The 22552-nt window shown below is 49.5% G+C and overlaps 1 protein-coding gene across 1 annotated transcript in view; it reads right to left on the bottom strand.

Moving 5' to 3' along the window:
* Positions 1–22552, bottom strand: part of pcca (propionyl-CoA carboxylase subunit alpha) — a 144488-nt gene that overhangs the window by 48624 nt on the left and 73312 nt on the right. The window contains exons 17-19 of the mRNA XM_061225833.1: positions 16623–16733; positions 14075–14177; positions 428–530 (exon numbers count right to left, since the gene is read on the bottom strand). Coding sequence (XP_061081817.1) covers positions 428–530; positions 14075–14177; positions 16623–16733 — 317 coding nt within the window. The remainder of the gene's footprint in view (positions 1–427; positions 531–14074; positions 14178–16622; positions 16734–22552) is intronic.

Raw genomic sequence — 22552 nt, 5'->3', positions numbered from 1 at the left:
TCTGTCTGAGTGTCTGTCTGTCAGTCTGTCTCTGTCAGTCTGTCTGTCTATGTCTATGGCTCTGTCTGTCGGTCTATGTCTCTGTCTGTCTGTCTCTGTCTGCCTCTGTCTGTCTGTCTGTCTGTCTGTCTGTCTGTCTGTCTGTCTGTCTGTCTGTCTGTCTGTCTGTCTGTCTGTCTGTCTCTGTGTCTGTCTCTGTGTCTCTGTGTGTCTGTCGGATTCACCCTCACACAGCGTATCAACACTACAGCTAACGGGAAAATCTGTCAGTCTCCCGGATCCACCAGGGAGCGGGAGTAGGAGTGGGTCAGAGGGGGTAGGAGTGGGGCAGAGGGGCAGCAGGAGTGGGGCAGAGGCAGTAGGAGTGGGGCAGAGGCAGTAGGAGTGGGGCAGTAGGAGCGGGGCAGAGGGGGCAGGCGTTCCTCACCGTGTAGGTGGATCCAGAGCGGGAGACAGTGACAGTGTGGGACTCGTTCTCCAGCTCCACAGACAGGACCCACTTCCTCTGCTCCTGCTGGGCGCCAGACACTCTGAAACAATAAAAACATTCAAATCAATACATTCAATTCACTAAATTAATGCAAAAGGTTTGTCCAAATCAACATTTATATCACAAGCTACACAGACAGCCTGTAGCCGAGCGGCTAAGGTAGACGACTGGCACCCGGAAGGTTGGTGGTTCAAGTCCCGGTGTAGCCACGATAAGATCCACACAGCCATTGGGCCCTTGAGCAAGGCCCTTAACCCTGCATTGCTCCAGGGGGATTGGCCCCTGCTTGGTCTAATCAACTGTAAGACGCTTTGGACAAAAAAGTGTCAGCTAAATGGCAAATTGTTATGATTATTACATATGAGGGGGCCTTGACTATCAGGACACAGAATATCAAATAAATAGAAAAATTAAAAAATAACAAAGCCCGCATTCACCACACCCCTGCTACTCTCACCCCCAGAATTGGTGCACTAAAAACCCCAAAGTTTGCACTAAAAAACCACCAAAGCTGGCGCTTGAAAACCCCCAAAGTTTGCGCTAAAACCCCCAAAGTTTGCACGAAAAAACCCCCAAAGTTTGCATTAAAAAAACCCCCAAAGTTTGCACTAAAAAGCCCCAAAGTTTGCACTAAAACCCCTAAACTTTGCACTAAAACCCCCTGAAGTTTACGCTAAAAACCCCCAAAGTTTGCACTAAAACCGCCTGAAGTTTGCACTAAAACCGCCTGAAGTTTGCGCTAGAAACCCTCAAAGTTTACACTAAAACCCTCAAAGTTTGCACTAAAACCCCCAAAGTTTGCACTAAAAACCCCCAAAGTTTGCACTAAAAACCCCACAAAGTTTGCACTAAAACCCCCAAAGTTTGCACTAAAAACCCCAAAGTTTGCACGAAACCCCCTGAAGTCTCCCTCTGCGAGGAGCCGGTGCCGGCATCATTCATCATCCCGGCGCACGGGCGTGTGTAGGCCGCAGGCCCGGGCCCTGGAGCCCCGCGCTAGGCTAGCATCACGGGGATCGAGCGGGCGATGGACCTCTCCTCCCTACGCTCCGCTCGCCCAAACAGGGCCGCAAATCTCTTTAGCTGCTGTCGGGGAAGAACGGTTTCCCCCCCCTTAATTCTGAGATATTGCTTTAGTTTATTAAACCGCAAACACGATACGTCCCCCCAGTTCCCCCTCGCGTTCCGGGCTGCACCCACACGCCCCCAAGAACCGCATTACCAGACGTGAGCATCCATTTTCCTGGTGCATTCTGGGAGGTGAAACCTGGCATCAGGTTTCCGACGGTTCTGTAATTAGTTAATATAAAGGAAATTGGGTCACGGGCCAATTTAGACTCAGCAAAGTCTTCAAAAACAATGCTTTGATGCCAGTTTTTTTAAAAGGTTGTTTTCAGTTTGGCTGTACTTCCCACAAGGCAAGAGTCACCGACCAAAGACCTTTTGAAGTCAACGAGAACTTCTCAAAACAGAAACAATCTGAACAAAGACCACAGACCACAAGAGACCCAAAAGGACTCAAGAAGCATAATTCAGTGCACATAATCGCTCTGAAATTCCATTCCTTATCAGTGCATTACGACAACAATGACAATTACAATACAGAATTCGATGACAAACATTTTTAAAATATAAAATACGTAGTTTAAAACATTGTGATAAACGTTGTAATCTAGCATACCCAAACCCACTAATGTAAACGATGGGCTTGTTTACTAAAGCAAATACTGCCTGATACTGACTGAAGAGCATTAAAAAACATTGTCTGCAACTGTTTTCCATTTCCACTTTGGGTTTTATTCAGTTAAGGAATAACTTCAGATACAATGCGGCCCCCTCCATCCCCACACTGTCTTCACCTCTGTATGAGGGCAATCTAAAAACCAACGGGACTCAGGCACAATTCGTCAGCAGTCCAGGCACAGGTGCAGGTGCAGGTCCAGACTGGTGGTGTTGGCGGTTGTTTGTACCCGTTGTTTCATAACCGCGCAAACACGGCGTACACGCTCGCCCTTCTGGGAGGATAGGGGGCGGCCAATCACAGGCGCAGATCCAAGGATCTCTGCCAATCACGTGAGTGGATCCAAGCCCTCACGGGCAAATAATCGATGCCGACGTGAAAGCCATTTACCCACCCAGTCAATCAATCGATCGATCAATCAATCAAATCACATGTGCAGAACAAGCTACACACAGGTACTTAACCTCAACCTCTTCACTTTCGGTGAATATCCGAGGGGTAAAACGGATGGTACATAAAAATAAGTAGCTAAATTAAAGCGGTGTAGTTTACTCTGGATAGGAACATCTGCTAAATGTGGAAACGTGGACACGAGTAACAGAGCAGTAACTCACCAGCCCCGCCGCCGTTCCCTCCCCGCTTCAGACCCCACACTGCAGCACAGACACGTGGGTCCCCACACTGCAGTACAGACACGCGGGTCCCCATACTGCAGCACAGACACGCGGGGGCTCCCATTACACGCTTCTGTGAAAGCCACAGCCAATCAGAAGAGGTCCTTAACACAGTCTAACGGAGGGGTTTGATGAAGGCCATCTGTGTCCACGCTACCTGGCAGGTAACAGGTGACAGTGGAGTGAGAGTGAGGCAGAGTTTCAGACCGCTAACATCACCCCCTCTCTCACCCCCTCTCTCACCCTCTCTCGCCCCCTCTCCCTCTCAACCTCTCTCCCCCTCACCCCACAGGGAGCAGGTTGTGCTGCTGGCCCGGTGTGCGGGAGAGAGTGATGACTCACCCACACCAGAGGAGGCTGTTCAAAGAAAGCCCACAAATGAGTGTATGTGTGCATGTGTGTGGGCGTATGTGTGGTGTGTGGGCGTATGTGTGTGTGTGTGTGTGTGTGTGTGTGGGCCTTGAGTGTGTGTGTGTGGGCGCATGAGTGTGTGTGTGTGTGTGTGTGGGCGCGTGAGTGTGTGTGTGTGGGCGCGTGAGAGCGTGTGTGGGTGCATGAGTGTGTGTGTGTGTGTGTGTGTGTGTGTGTGTGTGTGTCGGCCTGTGAGTGTGTGTGCATTTCTTATTCTGCAAACCGAGTCCACACCTCAGTTCTCAAGCACATGTGTGAGAGAGAGAGAGAGAGGGAGAGAGAGAGAGGAAGGGAGAGAGAGAGAGATAGATAGAGAGAGAGGGAGGGAGGGAGAGAGAGAGATTGTCAAGTGAAGGAAACGGAGCTGGATAGAAAAGGGTCAAATAAATAAACACAAACAATAAATCCTCTCTACTGCAGGAAAAGCATTCTGCATCAATCAGAATCAGACTCCGAACCTGCAGTGTGAATAATAAATAAATAAATAAATAAATAAATAAATAATCAGCTGAAAGCGTGCGTCAGTGCCGGGGCCGTTGCTCCCCGTCTCGGAATACGCCAGAACATCTGAAGAACAAAAGCTTCACAAGACACATCAGGAGCGGCCTAATCACAGAGGTTCTGAGACATCTCAAAACTCAATTACACAAGAAGGCACTTATGTGTGTTTCTATTATTTACCCCAGTGAGCCAAGAGCGAAACAAAGGAGACACGTCGACTTAAAACAATGTTAATAGTCAAACGCGTCATTAAGGGACGCTTCATCGTATCTGCCGTGGCGGGGAGCCGCGCGGATGATCAAGAGCCGCGCGGCGGACTTTGTAGCCACGGAGATCCGCCTGTGCATACAGAGGCTCCATGAGGGAGACGGGGGCCAGGCTGGGGGGGGGGGGGGGCCGAGAGACTCTACGCCAGCACATAGATGTGTTCAGAGGGGGGGGGGGATCGGGCTACATGGAGACTACAAAGCCGGACTCCTACGGCTCATGAATAACGCCAGGAAATGATCAGAAAAAAAGCGGGAGATGTTTGGACAGATGGCCCACTTAAAGAGTGTGGGCCTCCACAAAAAAAGACATTTTAAGCCAACTTCAGATTTTTTTTTTTAAGCCGAATAATTGATCTGTATTCTCTGGAAATTTGGGCAAAAGGTGAGAGTGCGTTTCTATACGAGTTTGGCTCAGTCCCTCGCGCTTTAAAGCAGGAAGATTAAATATGACATTGTGAGAAAAAGGAAAAAAAGATGAAGCAATGAATCAAATTGGTTGCGCCAAAGAAAATAAAAATATTCTTCCTCACCTTGGACGTTAAAAAGGGCCCGGAACTGCTTTGGGAGAATAATTACTTCTAGATATATAATTATATAATCTGGCAAACGATATACATCTAGGCACTTAATGTAACATCAAATGAGACTTGCACTTGAGCAGCAGTAATTATTAATGGTAGAATTAAGGTTGACTTCACGCTGTAGTTTCACAGGGCTCTTGGACTGGACTCCAATCAAAAGTCAACAAGGAGTTTCCTTCAAATCTGTGTAATAATCGCACTGTACAGGAAGAAACGTTAATGCATTACGGGGCTATTCCGACAGTGGGCAAGCCCATTATGATACGTATGCAAAAGGCATAAAGAGAGAAATGCTGCCTTTAAAGGCGAGCTGGAACGGAAATGAGAGCAGCAGTAGCTTCCGCGATAAACACCAGGGAAACTAATCTTCGAGGGGGAGTTTCTGGAGGGCGGGGAGTCAATTTGACTGACGTCAAATGAGGAGGGGGGAAGAAGGGGTGTCGCTGTGTGAACGGAGCGTTTGATCGACATACACGCCCAGCCGGCACGCGATGACGTCAAATATAAATTCACATTGTTTTCCGGGTCAGAGTTCATTGAAAAAGAAAAAGAACGAAAAAGCTTTGGTGTGAAAATATTACAATTTTATTAATTTTATGGAATACATACTTTAAGACGTGTTCGTACGGTTATGAAGAAGTGACTAAACTGAGGAAAAGGTGCGTTTCGATTTCAGCTGGTCGGGGTCTCCGTGAGCGAGGCAGAACAGCCCAATCTGAGCTCGTCCACAGGGCCCTCGCCCTGTTCCATTACCGCCGCTTTGAAATCGTAATCCTTTTTCACGCTCGCCACGCTCCGCGGACCAGAATCCTCTCCTGCATCCGGGGGAGCGAATCAGGACCCACCTCCAGGCTCACTCAGACCCAGGGGCCAGTCCTGCTGCAGACACCACGGACACAACGGTCTATTTCTCATTCCAGAAAAAGATCGCCCGCCAAACGATTAGAGAAGACTCATCGGGATAGACCGCACTGACGTACGAGCGTACGAACGTGGGGGTTGTTTGTTTTTTAATGCGCAGTAGCCTAGAAAAGTATTCGACAATACTTTCGGGCGGTATGCCAACTGTGCTACGAATGACCTATTCCGTCATATATTCTCTCAATCTTTCAGTGCTCACGACGGAGAAAAGTTCCAGCCTATTTTATCCACAAATCTACACACAGGAAAAATACTGTGTCGCCGTTTGAATGTCTATAGTCCGTACAAGTGGAAACTTCACACATTTAATGTAAAATGTAAAAATGACATCACTACATTGTTTATTTGCGGAGACGTATAGGTGCGTAACACGCCGCTCGACGCCCGCTCACGGCGGCCATCTTGTTAGCCGCCGCGCCGCCGCTCTGAGCCTCCCCGCCCGTCACTGACGGAGCCGTTACCGCGGCGATTAGCGCGGCCGGTTCTGCTTGGCCGGCGGAGGAGAGAAGAGCGTCGCCTCAGAAAATGGGTTTTTCTGGAGGAGTCAAATTAATCAGATCTCAGACCCCACCCGTGGCAGGCGAGAGAAGAGCGGGACGCGGGGAGGAGCGGCGAGGAGCGGCGGGGAGCGATAATCACGTTCCTCTGCTCCGACGCGCAGAAAGCACCGGATCTGCAGCAAATAAATTTGCCTTTTTTTTTTTCTTTTTTTTTTTTTGGTGGACGGGCTCAACCTAATTTTAGTTTTTTGTACCCACATCTGCAAAACGGGACAGCTGAGAGAGACACACACACACACACACACACACACACACACACACCGTTACAAAACTGATCAAACTCAATTTTAAGCTCTTGCATTTCAAATAAATAATAATGCTGCTGTGTATGTCATATGGCCTTACACCATTCCCTTAATATGCATGGATATATCATCACTCTGTTCACCTGAACCCAGAAAAACAGGCATCTCACGACTGAGCGGTCCGCAGCCCGTGACCAATAACAATGCTAAATTCCCTCTTTCCAATATCGGTAAAATATGCACATTAAACACCCATAAACATACGGAAATGGCCAATTTTGAGACACATACGGTCATCTGGGGGAAACTCACTGGTACCGTGGGCAAAAACTAAACAAAACCTGGTTGAAATGAAGACCCACACACAGTCTGGGGGTTCTTAAATGTTTTTAAATTAGTTTTATAAAACGGTGGGTTTGGGACAGGGTGACAGAGAGAGAGCTAACTGCACGCTGGCCCAGAGTAGCTGGATTATGGCAGAGTGATACAACACTAAGCACTTGGGCTTCTGACCCACACGTTCAGAGGTCTGGTTCCCAGGTAGGACACGGCTGTGGTGCCCTTCAGCGAGGTACGCAACCTGCGTCCGTACACAGTGGGCTACAGAATTATCTGCACCCTCCATGAACAAAACATACTGTCAACTAAAAAACTGTAGTTATTGACTTCATTTTCTAACATGTGAAATACTCCACAGAACCCCTCAAACTCCACAGCGCCCCCAAACTGCACAGCACCCCAACACTCCACAAAACCCCCAAACTCCACAGTGCCCCCAAACTCCACAGAACCCCAACACTCCACAAAACTCCCAAACTCCACAGGACCCCCAAACTACACAGAACCCCAACACTCCACAAAACCCTGCAAACTCCACAGGACCCCCAAACTCCACAGAACCCCAACACTCCACAAAACCCCCAAACTCCACAGGACCCCCCAAACTACACAGAACCCCAACACTCCACAAAACTCCCAAAATCCCCCAAACTCCACAGAAGATCCAAGCGTTCCCGGCCTTCCCACCGTGACGGACGCTGGTCCCGCCTCGGGCAGCCGCTCCAGGAGGCCGCTGGGAACGGGCTGAACTTTCCGCAGGAATGCGGGGTCAGAGGTCACACCGGAGGGGGGTAAATGTAAGATGGCTGCCTCCCTGGCTCCTCACTGGAGATTGATTGTACCAGGCCCCGCGGCTCAAAATTAATTTCACCGGCTGACGGCAAAGGGCCGCTTCACGCTGCGAGGAACCGCTTCCAAATTTAATCAATAACAAAACAAAAATGTGAGATATGACCAGCCTCCACCCCCACTCCCCAATCGCCCATCGCCATGGAAATAAGCTGCGCTCTTGATCAGAACCGCTGCATCCTACCGGTCTGACAGCAGGAAGCCCACTCAGGTCCACTACGACAGCCCGTATGAACAATTATTATATATAACATTTTCCTGGTTTTTTTTTCATAATATTTAAAACTTCAGCACTCTCAGCCCTTATACAAACCCCCCAGTGCCCAGGGGTTCCATGAGTAATGTCTGCCCCCACTGAGTCCAACGCATTCCTCCCTCCTTTACAAGCACCAAAAACACATCCTTTCACTGCGTTTATACCAGAACACAAAACGGAGTCATGGAAAATTACTATATAAAGCATTTTTAAGGAAAGTTTGATCCTTGAAGAAGCTGAAGCAAAATTCATACAAGAATGAATAGGGTGAGACAACTGAACTGAGCTACTGAAGACACATCCTACATCAAATTAACCGGCCGTTAATTTGTCTCTCTCTGACCTCAACCTCGCAAACCTTCATTAATCGATGCCCGTATAAAAGCTTAATTCCTGAATATGAATTCTTGAATCAAGAATCCATGCTGGAACAAACACATCATACAGGTAGGCTTAATTCCTTCATAACAGTAAGCAACCGGATATTCTGTTGCATATAAACTGCCGATTACAACAAGCGACATATTTTGCGCAGTTCCTGGATTAGCAGGAGAACAGAGCTCCTACAGCTGGATACCAAACAGGAGAGAGAGACTTCCACATGCAGCACAAGCTCACTGGGAGGACAGGAGACTCTCAGACAAGCAGGCTTTGATCCCAACACACCTCCCTGTACTGCAGACCACCTGTACCCCGGACCACAGCTCCATTGGGAAGATTATGCGCGTTATTGTGTTCTGATCAGAAGGTGTGTTATTGTGTTCTGATCAGAAGGTGTGTTATTGTGTTCTGATCAGAAGGTGTGCTATTGTGTTCCGGTCGGAAGGTGTGCTATTGTGTTCCGATAAGAAGGTGTGCTATTATGTTCTGATAAGAAGGTGTGTTATTGTGTTCTGATAAGAAGGTGTGTTATTGTGTTCTGATCAGAAGGTGTGTTATTGTGTTCTGATCAGAAGGTGTGCTATTGTGTTCCAGTCGGAAGGTGTGCTATTATGTTCCAATAAGAAGGTGTGCTATTGTGTTCCGATAAGAAGGTGTGCTATTGTGTTCTGATCAGAAGGTGTGCTATTGTGTTCCGATAAGAAGGTGTGCAATTGTGTTCCGATAGGAAGGTGTGCTATTGTGTTCCGATAGGAAGGTGTGCTATTGTGTTCCGATGAGAAGGTCTGTTATTGTGTTCCGATAAGAAGGTGTGCTATTGTGTTCCAATAGGAAGGTGAGCTATTGCGTTCCGATAGGAAGGTGTGCTATTGTGTTCCGATAAGAAGGTGTGATATTGTGTTCCGATCAGAAGGTGCACAGGCTTAAAAGCAGCTTAAAAGAACCACAGGGACTCCATTACCCATGATCCCCCAGGCTTGTTAGGCAGGAGGTGAAAAGAGGATGAAAAACAGCTGATTGATCCAAAATCAGCTAGTGGGGCGCTGCAGCTGCCGAATAACCGACAGCAAAACAATCCCAATAACACTGACGAATTTCCCCTGATTTAACTGCCTGAACTGTTGTCTTCCTCTCCACCTCGGCAGGTGTGTAGTGAGCATTCTGGCACAAAATGGCTGCCGTTGCACATTGGTAGTGGTTGAGGCGAGTTTCTCCCACGTGACTTTAAAGCGCTTTGAATTGCCGGCTGATCAGAAAAGCACTATATAAATTCAAGAAATTAAATGTCACGGACAGAGGCTAAGGCGTTAGCATTGGTCTCGGACAGGGTGATGTCTGGTCTGGTTACCGCCGGCAACCATCAGTGCGGTCGATGTGAAAGGGGGGGGTGGGGGGGGGGGGGTGGAGGGGGCACGGGAGGTGTGTGGGTGGGTGGGGGGGACGGGGTGAGAGCTACAAGCCCCATCATCTATTTTTATGCTGCATGTAATTTACATTTCATTTCTGGGGCGATGAGAACAGACAAGCGACACGAGGACCCTGACACGCAGAGTCGGGCGGGCGCGCAAGGGCAGCCCTGAGTCTGTCACACGCACCGCACTGATTACAATAAACCCACAAACCCGCTACAGGTCACGCCGGGCCCTGCTGCAGCCTGACCCGGCCGCGCCTCGCCTGACGGGAGGAGGAGGAGGAGGAGTCGCTCCACTGGGACGGGAGCTCCATCCGCGGAGAGAGAGAGAGAGTGAGAGAGAGAGAGAGAGACAGAGAGAGAGGGAGAGAGAGAGAGTGAGAGTGAGTGAGTGAGAGTGAGAGTGAGAGTGAGAGAAAGTGTGAGAGAGTGAGAGAGAGTGAGAGAGAGAGAGTGAGAGAGAGAGAGAGTGAGAGAGAGAGTGAGAGAGAGCGAGTGAGAGAGAGAGAGTGAGAGAGAGTGAGAGTGAGAGTGTGAGAGAGAGTGAGAGTGAGAGTGAGAGAGAGAGAGAGAGAGAGTGAGAGTGAGAGAGAGTGAGAGAGAGAGAGAGAGAGAGAGAGAGAGAGTGAGTGAGAGTGAGAGTGTGAGAGAGTAAGCGTGAGAGAGAGTGAGAGTGTGAGAGAGAGTGAGAGTGAGAGAGAGAGATTAACAACTCACAGAAACGCTCTGCTCCTTTAAACCCTCTCACAGAAACACTCAGCCAGTGGAGAAACATAAAGACTTTCACAAAAACATTTATGCACTTCCTGGCCAAGGAAAAGAAAAGTCTCCCCCATCATTACACGATTCAGAATCAAAGAGTATCCGCCATACGTTTCCCAAAGGCTGAGAAAACACGCACCCGACCAGCGTACGGCAGGCAGAAACAGGGCCGGACTTTATACGCATGCCAACACACCAAATATAAAAACTATTTATACTCCAGATGAGATTTCGCTTCCTGTATCCTTTCTAAGGGGGGAAAAAACACAATAAAAATGTCCTTCCATGGAGCGGGCGGTGTTATTCCTGCCGCGGCCGCCCACGCCCCGGTCCACACGTAACGCCGGTGTTTACGGAGCGAGGTCCCCGGCCGCTGATAAGCGCTATGATGTGGCCGGGGCCTCGCAGGGCCAGAGACCAGATGAAAGCCGCGCGACTGTATTAAACGCTGAGTGGGTGTTACCGTGGCGGCCAACACAAGCACCATAGAGGAAGAGCCGGAGGCCGCCGGGCAGCGCAGCATCAACACGAGCTGAGCGCGGCCGCGGGGGCTATCGCTCGCTACGGCCAGACCTGACCCCTCGGACCGCCAAATCCCCCGCTAATCCCATCAGCAGCGTAACGCCGGGCAGCAGACACCGTGCCCCACTTCTGTCTGCGGGCCAGACGCCTTTTATAGTGAAGAAACTGGGGCAAAAATGTTCCACTTGCTTTAAAAAAAAAAATAATAATAAGTTCATGAAAAAGACAGCCTACATCGTGATGGACAAGATGAGTAGTTGGCCTTTGTAGATCAGAGCATAGCATAGCATAGCATAGCATAGCATAGCATAGCACTTACTTATTACTCTCAGTTCATTACTAAACAGAAGGCAAACTCAACGCTGACACACGCGCACACATGCGCTCACACACACACTCACACACCAACGGTGTATGACAATCCTCCCCTGGAGCAATGGTTAACCAGGGTTAAGGGCCTTGCTCAAGGGCCCAACGGCTGTGCAGATCTTACTGTGGCTACACCGGGATTAGAACCACCGACCTTGCGTGTCCCAGTCATTTACCTTAACCACTACGCTGCAGGCCGCCCCCGTGCAAGGCACTAACCAGCTCGTCTGGAGCGATCAAAGGTTAGGTGTCTTGCTCATGGACACTTCAACACACCCAGGGTGGGGGATCGAACGGGCAACTTTCTGACTGCCAGACGACCACTCCGAACAGCTCTAAAACCAGGAACAGCTCTTAGTACTTCAGACCATGTTCCAGATTTGGGAGGATTCCGTGTTTTAGTGCAGTTACCCGGCTAACTCAGTAATCCTGCTTTGTGGAACTGGGCCCAGTTCAGCGCACTGAAACACAGAGGGGCCCCCCCCCCCAGACCAGAACAGCCACACAGCTCGCTGGGTGTGAATGGGACACGCCCGCATGGATCACCCAAACGGGGGAAAGTTAAACACAAGCGGGGTCAGGGTTTAACAATGAGACCCTCGTTAATCACGCAGACGTTTCCTGCAGGAAACACCCGAGAGCCCGTTATCTGAGAGAGCCCGCACAGGCAGGTCTGCCCCCCCCCCCCCCCCGCACCCGACCCCCCCCGGGACTCCCTGTGTGGCGTAGGACCCCCCCGATAGGCCAGCACATCGCCCAGAGTCGCACCATGCGCTGTTCTGCCCCCGGACGGCCGCGTTTCGCTCGATGTTTCTTCCAAAGCTAACCCCGCTCTACTCTACTCTAAACTGACTCCAACGGACCTGTTTCAGTTAAGACTGCCCTTCCCCAAACCCCCTGGACTGGGTTGAAAAATATATTTTGTTATTAGCCCCCTTTTTTTTTTTTTTTATTGAGCAGAAAAAGGAACAGCTGAACCTAGAGCCCCGGTGTCCTGCTCTCTTTTTAAATGATTACGCTTTTTTCCCCCCGATTGATTAGCGAACACGCAGGCGTGAGATTACAACACGAGATGACCCCTTTGACACGGCCGCCTGCCCCCAAGGGTGCTGTTGAGGGCAGGAATACCGCTAACCCCAGAGTGGAGAGGAAACGTTCCTCCCTGCGTCCGGCGACCGCTCGACAACAACAGCGTGCGCGTGGCGATGACCGCGTCGCCCCGCCCTCAGAGACAGGAAGCGCTGAGGGAGGGGGGCGGGGGGGGGGGGTCACAGGTACACCCACGGCCAACACACTAACCATTACATTACAATACATTAATGGCATTTGGCAGACGCTCTTATCCAGAGCGACGTACAACGAAGTGCACGCCCATAACCACACTGCAGACCCGGCTCAAATACGTAATATAGTTCTCAATTCAAATACATTTCTGTGCCCGATTGATCTTGCCTGGTGCAACTGAGCCAACCAACAGGACCAGAAGGTGAGGTTTGCACTTTCTGAAAGCATTTCATAGGTTACAATCCAGCAGACACGCTCAGCAAAGTGTAGAAAAATATTTGAATAACGATCAAGTATTTCATCCAGGTCTGTCGCACTGCTACGACACACAGGTGTGTGTGTGTGTGTGTGTGTGTGTGTGTGGGTTTAAATCCAATTAATCGGAGACGTTAACTGACGGAGCTGCGACTATGTTCATACGATCATCCCTGATCCCGGCGTTCCCTCGCTCCGATCCTTCCTCCGGAACGCCGGGAATGCCGAGAGGGCCGGACAGGAGCATCGGATCTCAGGGTCCCTCCCCCCACCCCCCGATAACAGCCCCCCCCACCCCCCACTGAGCACTGCCGCGAGATCAGGGGGGTTGAGGGGCATGGAGGGGCTGGTATATACCCCCCAGGGTACAAGGGAAGAAGTGGGAAGGCCGGAGCTATTGTTCTTCCCGGGAGGGAAAATAAACAGGCCTGATTCCCTCCCCAGGCACAGGGAGAAACAGGATCCAACCCTCATCCATCTTCACTCTGGGTCCGTCCCTCTCTCCCGCTCTCCGAACCACAGAACCACACGATTACAGCACCATTCAGACCATCTCGTCAGGCGGCGCGGTCTTCCTGCTCAGATACCACACCCTGCCGGATTACCCACCACCCACCATGACCTCAGAAGCTGTGTCGTCATTCCCTTCCTGAATATCTACGGTTCGGCAGCATCTGCTAAACTTCAGGACCAAGAAATCCAACGGTCTATGAGAAATTAATGGATGAAAATGTCCAAGTACTAACTGGCAGCTTAAATCACAGACTTCATTTTCCCCCCCACAGAGAAATTGTGCTTTGATCCGGAAATCGATATACGGGCGCTGGTTCTGCTCGGGGTCGTGTCAGATCCCAGGGCCTGTCGTCACGCCTAACGGGATTGCGGGAGAGGAAGAGCAGCAGATTGTGTGAGAGGAAGAGGAGCAGATTGCAGGAGAGGAAGAGGAGCAGATTGTGGGAGAGGAAGAGGAGCGGCGCGTTTCTCCGTGACGTCCGTCCGATCAGCCCGCCCGCCCGCCCGCGTTCACCGAACGTCCGTCAAAACAATCCCGACGCGCTAACGCCTCCGTTAAATCGCGAAGAAAAGTCCGTCGGCAGCACAACCCGAGCCCCGCGTACACACCGGGAGATTCGCGCAAAAACGCGGCGCGAAATAAAGAAATAAAGAAATAAATAAATAAATAAATAAATAAAACCCAACGAGGGGGAAAGAGCAACATCTGCGCCGAGAGCCGTCTGCCGCGGTTCACCTACCTGAGGTTACCCAGAAACCTCTGGGAGCGGCGCTGCGTGGCCGCGAACAGCGCGGCGGCGGCGGACAGCAGCTCCCGGCGCTCACCGGCTGACAGCTGGTGACCTGCGGGGCCAGGACAAAATGGAGGAGAGAGAGAGAGAGTGTGAGAGAGGCGCGGGGAGCGAGCTTCACCATTACAAACCTTTTATTACCGCTCTGCGTTTTTTCAATCCGTTCTCCCATCTTCTGTTTTTCGCATTTTTATACACCCCTGTGTCTCTGTCTCACTGATGATCGATAAAAAAAAAAAAGAATGCATCGCTAAATATCGGAGTGTTATGGTAATACGTTTTTTTAAGAGAGCAGCTTACTCGGAATCAAGGACGCTTTACAAATAGATAAAACGGGTCAAACGCATACACAGTGAAAAAAATAAATACATAAAACATTTTTCTTTTTTAAAAAGAGATAGCCTGCATCTCTATCACCAAAATCGTTGAACACAGACACAGTACACTGAGACACTGTAACCCTGTAAACAGACGACACTGTTCTTCCTGATTGTCCTGGTTGTACAGATTGTACTGTTTTCACAGATTGTACAGTTTGTGCCGTTTATACTGATTGTCATGTTATCAAGCTGAAGGCTTGGCCCGGCGGTACAGGACCCCGCAGGACCTTTTCGCCTCGAACCCCAACAGCTGCGCAGCTCTCAGCCCTTCTGACTCCTCTGTCTAACACACGCACGCACCCTCCCGAGACGCCCAGGGAGAGAGCGCTTAAGGGCTTTCTTCTTTTTGACATTATACGAACATACTGTACACTAAGCGTCTTGGACAGGAAAGACATATTCTCTATGTGAAATACCATTCATTTACTAAATACCCCCATGTAGTGTAGGTTTCAGCAGAATACACAGTGCAGTCCATATGTATTTGGACAGTGGTAGAATTTCTGATATTTTGTGTCTGCACTCCAGCACATAAGGTTTGAAATGAAACCATGAACGTGAGGTTAAAGTGCAGACTGTCAGCTTTAACTTGAGGGTATTGCGTCCACATTGGGTGATCCATGTAGGACTCGCGTCACCTTTATATTTAGCCCCCCCCCCCCCACCCTCCCATTTTAGGGGACCAAAAGTATTTGGACAGTTGGCTTCTCAGCTGTTTCCGATTAGTCAGGCGCATCCGATCGCTTCATTGCGCGGATTTCAGAAAGCTGTATATTTTCATAATTGTATTTTGACTGAATGTCCCGGGGCAGAGCAGGTTTTCAGCGCAGTAGAGCGTGTCTCGTGAGACTAAAGAGCAGAGACTAATGTCCCTGCAGGGGTCTGAGGGGGACATGGACGCACGTCCAGCCTGTGATGTCATCGGATTACTGATCTCTACAAGTCCGGGCGGCTTCATTACGACACACACAAACACTGGCAGTCAGCACAGCCTGACACAGGACCTGTTAACCAGACAAGCTTCGCTTAATCTTGAAAGTCTAAAATATGGAAATAAAATACTCGTAATGCTTTTTTTTCCTTTCTCCGTTTCCCCTTTGAACACCCCGGGACCCCTTCAGAGATCAACAGGGCTCCCCCGGAGTTGGGTTTGGAAATCCGTGTCACAGGTCAGAGGTCACGGCAAGCAGCCTCTAATGGTGTCTTCAGACGGGCTGGTGCACAAAGCACACACACACACACACACTCACACACACACACACACACACACGCTCACACACACTCTCACACACACTCTCACACACACTCTCACACACACTCTCACACACACTAGAAAAGTATGATGAAGTGTGTGTACGTGTGTGTGCATGTGCGTGTGCGTGTGCGTGTGCGTGTGCGTGTGCGTGCATGTGTGCGAGTATGTGAGTGTGTGTGTGTGTGTGTGATTAAGTGAGTGAGTGAGTGAGCGTGAGTGTGTGTGTGTGTGAGTGAGTGTGTGAGTATGTGAGTGTGTGTGTGTGTGTGTGTGTGAGTGTGTGTGTGATTGAGTGATTGAGTGTGTGTGTGTGATTGAGTGAGTGTGAGAGTGTGTGAGTGTGTGATTGAGTGAGAGTGAGAGTGTGTGAGTGTGTGATTGAGTGAGTGTGAGAGTGTGTGAGTGTGTGATTGAGTGAGAGTGAGTGTGTGTGAGTGTGTGATTGAGTGAGTGAGTGAGTGAGTGAGTGAGTGAGTGTGTGATTGAGAGAGTGAGTGAGTGAGTGAGTGTGTGTGTGTGTGTGTGTGTGTGTGATTGAGAGTGAGTGAGTGAGCGTGAGTGTGTGTGTGTGATTGAGTGAGTGTGAGAGTGTGTGAGTGTGTGAGTGAGTGAGTGAGTGAGTGAGTGAGTGAGTGAGTGAGTGAGTGAGCGTGTGATTGAGAGAGTGAGTGAGTGAGTGAGTGAGTGTGTGTGTGTGTGTGTGATTGAGAGAGTGAGTGAGTGAGTGAGTGAGCGTGTGTGTGAGTGAGTGAGTGAGTGAGTGAGTGAGTGAGTGAGTGAGTGAGTGAGTGAGTGAGTGAGTGAGTGAGCGTGTGAGTGTGTAAGTGTGTGAGTGAGTGTGTGAGTGAGAAGGTGTGTATACCTTTGAAGCCCTCAGGGTAGACCTCTGGGAGGAACTTGGTGCTGATGTCCCCGGAGATAAAGCGTGGGTGGACGAGGATCTCCCGGAGCAGCGGGATGTTATGGGTCACACCTGCAGGAGAACAGAGCCCAGTGTGACATATACTGTACGTACACACACACTCACACACCTGCAGGAGAACAGAGCCCAGTGTGACATATACTGTACGTACGCACATACACACACTCACACAAATATACAGAAATATAGATTTAAAAAAAATAAAACGTATCACTCATTATTTGGACGACTGACACTACTAAAATCAAACATTATTATGGGGGGGTAGTAGGAGGAGGTCTTTCAGGTTTGGGAGGTGGGGAGAGGGGGTGTTTCTCTGGGCCTTTTGTCTGAGGGGTACGGGCGGGGCACCCCACTCTCTCTCCAGAGCGCGGCGTTCCCCTCTCAGCATCGTGCTAACGGGCTCCCCGCTAACGACGAGTTCCGCTAACGACGAGTTCCGCTAACGACGAGTTAGTTAATCTACTACTGAGAAGTTAATCTGATCAGCTTTGTTTATGTATGTGTACATCATTTACGTGAACAACCACATAATGGCAATTCATATTGGAAAGAAGAAGAAAAAAAAAAAGTGAATGTATTTGCCAAGTTTACCCTACTGTTTACTAACGTATAAAAATGTATTAAACATGCACACACAAGCACATCCATGTGCACACACACACAAACGCAGAAGACAAACACAGGAACGCACAGGTGCAAAAACACACAACTACACATGCAAAAGCACACACACACACACACACACACACACACTCACAGAGACGAAACACGCGCGCACACAGGAAAAACACAACCACGAGCAGATGAAGACACACACAAGCACACACAACACCTAAAATATAAACACATAAACTTTCCAAAACATATATTAGTGTCAGCATGTTTCAGCTTCGCAGACTAGTGCCTCTGCTGCAGTAGCAAATGTCTACTGTAATACACTATATGTTTTGTAACACTGATGTACACTACATTGTGATGAATCCACTACCTGCACAGGCCGGTGTTGTGAGCATGCCCAGTGGGAAGTGCAGAAACGGTTTTATTTCACAGATACAGCCGGCATCGGCCGTCTAGGACACGCTGGACACACGCCAAAACGTCTGCTTTCAAAACAGAGTTGGGTCCCAGCAGTGCGCAGACGGGGGAAAGAAAGATCTTCTACAGCAATGAAAGACGGATAATTCAATTTACAACGGCTACGAAGGAGGCAAAACATCCCTTAATATATGTATAAAAAAACTCTTAATGAAGCTGGGATTTGGTTGGGAGGGAGGGGTGGCTGGTGTATAAAAAACATAAATAAATAAGTAAAACTGACTAACGCCGTCGTGGTTCGCCTTGACGTTTTTTTTTTTTCCTTCTTCTGATTTTACAATCCGCCGAGTTTCCCTTTCAAAAGCCGCGAACGAAAACAGGAACGTGAAAATATGCGAGTTTAAAGATGACCTCTGTCAGAGTGCGTAAGGTCTCCATCTGTGTGGGGACGGAGCCGGGCTCAGGCCTGACGGGCCCGAGACAGCTGGGCCGGGACTACCTGCTGCTGCAGAAACACCAGCGCGCTCTAAACCCAGCGTCCTCCCAGGATCAAACCGCCCAAACAAACACCGCGCGCTCCTCCAGAAACGAAAACACGCCACGCCACGCCGCGCCCCGCGCGCGCGGGAGGAGAGCGGGAGAAGAGAGGGAGGAGAGCGGGAGGAGAGCGGGAGAAGAGCGGGAGAAGAGCGAGAGAGCGGGAGGAGAGCGGGAGGAGAGCGGGAGGAGAGCGGGAGGAGAGCGGGAGAAGAGCGGGAGGAGAGCGGGGAAGAGCGGGAGGAGAGGGGGAGGAGAGAGGGAGGAGAGCGGGAGGAGAGCGGGAGGAGAGCGGGAGAAGAGCGGGAGGAGAGCGGGAGGAGAGCAGGGGAAGAGCGGGAGAAGAGCGGGAGGAGAGCGGGAGGAGAGCGGGAGAAGAGCGGGAGAAGAGCTGGAGAAGAGCGGGAGAAGAGAGGGAGGAGAGCGGGAGAAGAGCGGGAGAAGAGCGAGAGGAGAGCGGGAGGAGAGCTGGAGGAGAGCTGGAGAAGAGCGGGAGAAGAGCGAGAGGAGAGCGGGGGGAGAGCGGGAGGAGAGCGGGAGAAGAGCGGGAGAAGAACGGGAGAAGAGCGGGGGAGAGCGGGAGGAGAGCGGGAGGAGAGCGGGAGAAGAGCGGGAGAAGAGCGGGAGGAGAGCGGGAGAAGAGCGGGAGAAGTGCGGGAGAAACGGACACGCGGCGTTTGAAATATCGCACACGTTAGTGCTGACCTACACCTCCGACGGTTCCCGGGAGTTCAGATAATACGCGTTTGAAGCCTAATCCGCTCTAAGACTTTTAATTAGAGAACAGCGGACCCTGGGAGCCACCATTATTCTTTTTTTTTCCTCCTGCAGCCCAAAGCAAAAAGCTATTGTACATGTCGACACCCAGTGCGCCAAATTAAGGCATCTCGACATCACCTGCCTTGTCTTAAGTTAGGGTTAAGGTTTTTTTTTCTTTTTGTTTTTTTATTTTGTGGTCAGTGTAATTTTTCCAGTTTGATTAAGTGGATTATTTTGTGCCCAACAAGGTAGCAAAGTGAACACCGATTTGAAGTTCATTACATGTGTCAACAGCATCACCTCAACCATCAACCTCATTCCACGTTATTTAAGATTAAAATCACTTTAAACATTTTTTCTGATCACCATCTCACCAAAAATGGGCGTATGACCTTCCTGTAGACAATTCCTATAGGCTCAATTTATCCATTTATGTTGCTCAATTCATCAGCAAGAGGGAGGGGGGGGAGAGAGAGAAAGAGTAGGGGAGAGAGAGACAGGGGTGGCAAAAGGAGGGAGAGACGGGGGCAAGAGAGAGAGAGAGAGGGACAGAGAGAGGGAGAGGGAGAGAGGGAGGGAGAAAGAGAGGGAGAGAGGGGTAGTAAGAGGGAGGAGGAGGTGTGTGGTGGGGGAATAAAGGGAATTTGGGGATGAGCCCCCCCCGCCACAGGAGCTCTGCTGGTGGGGAGCATATTGTGATCAGTTTGGCTGGATACCAAAGAGAGAGGGAGAGGGAGGGAGAGGGGGAAAGAGGGAGAGAGAGAGAGAGGAGTGGAGGACAGTGGGAGGGACAGAGAAGAGAGATTACAGAGAAGAGAAGAAATGGAGAGGACATGGGAAGGGGGGGCAGAGATAATGTGTGAGTGAGTGAGTGAGTGAGTGAGTGAGTGAGTGTGTGTGTGTGTGTGTGTGTGTGTGTGTGTGTGTGTGTGTGTGTGTGTGTGAGTGAGTGAGTGAGTGAGTGAGTGTGTGTGTGTGTGTGTGTGAGTGAGTGAGTGTGTGTGTGTGTGTGTGTGTGTGTGTGTGAGTGTGAGAGAGTGAGTGAGTGAGTGAGTGAGTGAGTGAGTGTGTGTGTGTGTGAGTGAGTGAGTGAGTGAGTGAGTGAGTGAGTGAGTGAATGAGTGAGTGAGTGAGTGTGTGTGTGAGCAAGTGTGTGCATGTGTGTTTGAGTGCGTGTGTGAGTGCGTGTGTGTGTGTGTGTGTGAGTGAGTGAGTGTGTGTGTGTGTGTATGTGTGTGTGTGAGAGAGTGTGTGAGCAAGTGTGTGCATGTGTGTGTGAGTGCGTGTGTGTGTGTGTGTTTGTGTGTGTGTGTGAGAGTGTGTGCATGTGTGTGTGAGTGCGTGTGTGTGTGCATGTATGTGTGTGTGCGTGTGTGTGTATGTGTGTGTGCGTGTGTGTGCGTGTGTGTGCGTGAGTGTGTGTGTGTGTGTGCGCGTGTGTGTGTGTGTGTGTGTGTATGTGTGTGTGCGTGTGTGTGTGTGTGTGCGTGTGTGTGTGCATGTATGTGTGAGTGCGTGTGCGTGTGTGAGGGGCCTGACACTATCCCCCTCCTCTCAGGCCCTGTGTAGCAGCTCCCCTGCAGAAGAGCCTGTGGAGAGGACAGGAACACTAAGGCACGGCTGGTGCAAAGGGCCTCGCCCAAAACGGCCCCCGAGGGACTCTTCAGTTTGACCGGTTCTTTTACGAAATTACGGGCGACATTAACTAAATAACCCACTGCAATCCACACCACCTAGTGCTCGCCGAGGAAAAATAAAACATTTCGCCAGCCCCAGATGACCAAGAACTCACAATATTATCACTGCAAAATGGCAGCTCAAGTTTAAATCAAATTAGCCTTCGACAGCACAATTTACGATAAGGTCAAGCAAACAGTAAAAAAGCTCCTTTTTCAAAGGCTATAAACCCCACCTACCATCGCTGTACTGTAAGCTCCAGCACACGAACACAAAGGCAGATTCTACACAGCTTAGGGTACATTTCCTTATGGAAAAACTGCAGTTTTCCTCCCAGAGTGACTCACCCAAGAGCCATGTATAAATCTGAACAGGACTGCATCTGTACAGAATTAAAGGCGCTGACCACTTCAGTGAGAACAAGGCGATGTCACCTTAGATATTGAGTTTCGATTACTTCTCCACAGTGCACCCAAGGTCCATCTTCCAACCCTTCAAGAGCTGAGCAGACCCGATATCTTACAGCAAATAGAGAGCTGTTATTCCTCAGTTACCCAACTCCGCATTCCTCCAATCTGTCCAAATCGCGGCTCAATCTGCCAGTAATGATTTTCTGTTTGAAGCTTTTCTGACAGATGAGAAAACAGTCGCACACTTCCAGTCGACTGTCAGGCCTTAAAAGAGCGATTCTGTCCAACACCGGCCCTGATTCATCCTTTTCTTCTACTTTTGTTTTTCCCCCCGAAACAAAGACAATGTCTCTCTGAGAAGGAAGGAGAATATCGTCACAAACCAGGACGAAGAAACATTTGAATGGCAGCTTATAACCCCTAGAAATAAAGCACCTGTAATTATGACCCAGCCACGGTCAAATTATATATTTTCCATTCACATATTTATATAGTTATTGATCGAATGGATGCATGCCAATTTTAGCTGCCATAGTCATAGTTATCCCAGAATGCCTGGCAACATACAGGCAAACTTCTGCCGGACGCCAGCTACGTGACATCACAATGTAAACCATCACAGAATTACACAGCAATTTCTCTATCAGCTGAGACTGAAGGTTGCATGTTTGATTCTGAGGCAGGACACAGTCGTTGTGCCGTGGACTAAAGGTACTTAAAGGTACAATAGGTCATTTCGGACATCTAACGGTGAAGAGAGGAATGGTATCAACAAATACGCTCAAACCACAGCACTGTTTATCCCACCCCCTCTCTGTGAACGCGCTGACGTTGAAACGCCATTGGCTGTGGCAATTAAAACCACATTTCAACCAACGAGCTTGAATTATTGTACAGCAATGCAATGTTTGCTACAGAGTGTCGGCCTGTCAACTGCATATTTTGAAACCCGAATTTAAGGACTATAAACACAGGCAGAGGGTGAGTCAACATGTCAGTGAGCCTTTTTCAATGATGGGAAGGGATCCTTTACAATGGTCTCGTAACACAAAAATCTTACCTATTGTACGTTTAACCTGAATGCCTTCAGTATTAAACCCTGCTCTATAAAATGGAAACAATGCAAACATTCAAAAGCTGTGTAAGCCTGCATAGAGTGTGTTAAATGTAATGTCTGTCAGACTCATTAGGTAGCTGTAACTGGTTGGTAACTAGGCTGTAACATGCAGAAGGTCGTCTAGTCAAACCGAGGGTATGTTTTTAGTTGTTCATGCTGGGTCATTAAAAAGCCATAGAAATAACTAAAATATGAAATGTAAAAATATAAAATACATTTGCATTAAATTAACCATAAATGACAGTTGTTCACTTCTTACCAAGTTGTTACTGATCTGAAAATACCATGATGAACTACGCACTGTTGTTCTCTAGAATGAGGGGTTTTTGGGG

The sequence above is a fragment of the Conger conger genome, chromosome 17, assembly GCF_963514075.1.
Source record: "Conger conger chromosome 17, fConCon1.1, whole genome shotgun sequence".
NCBI classification, from domain to species: domain Eukaryota; kingdom Metazoa; phylum Chordata; class Actinopteri; order Anguilliformes; family Congridae; genus Conger; species Conger conger.
This window is presented reverse-complemented; position numbering and strand designations above follow the sequence as displayed.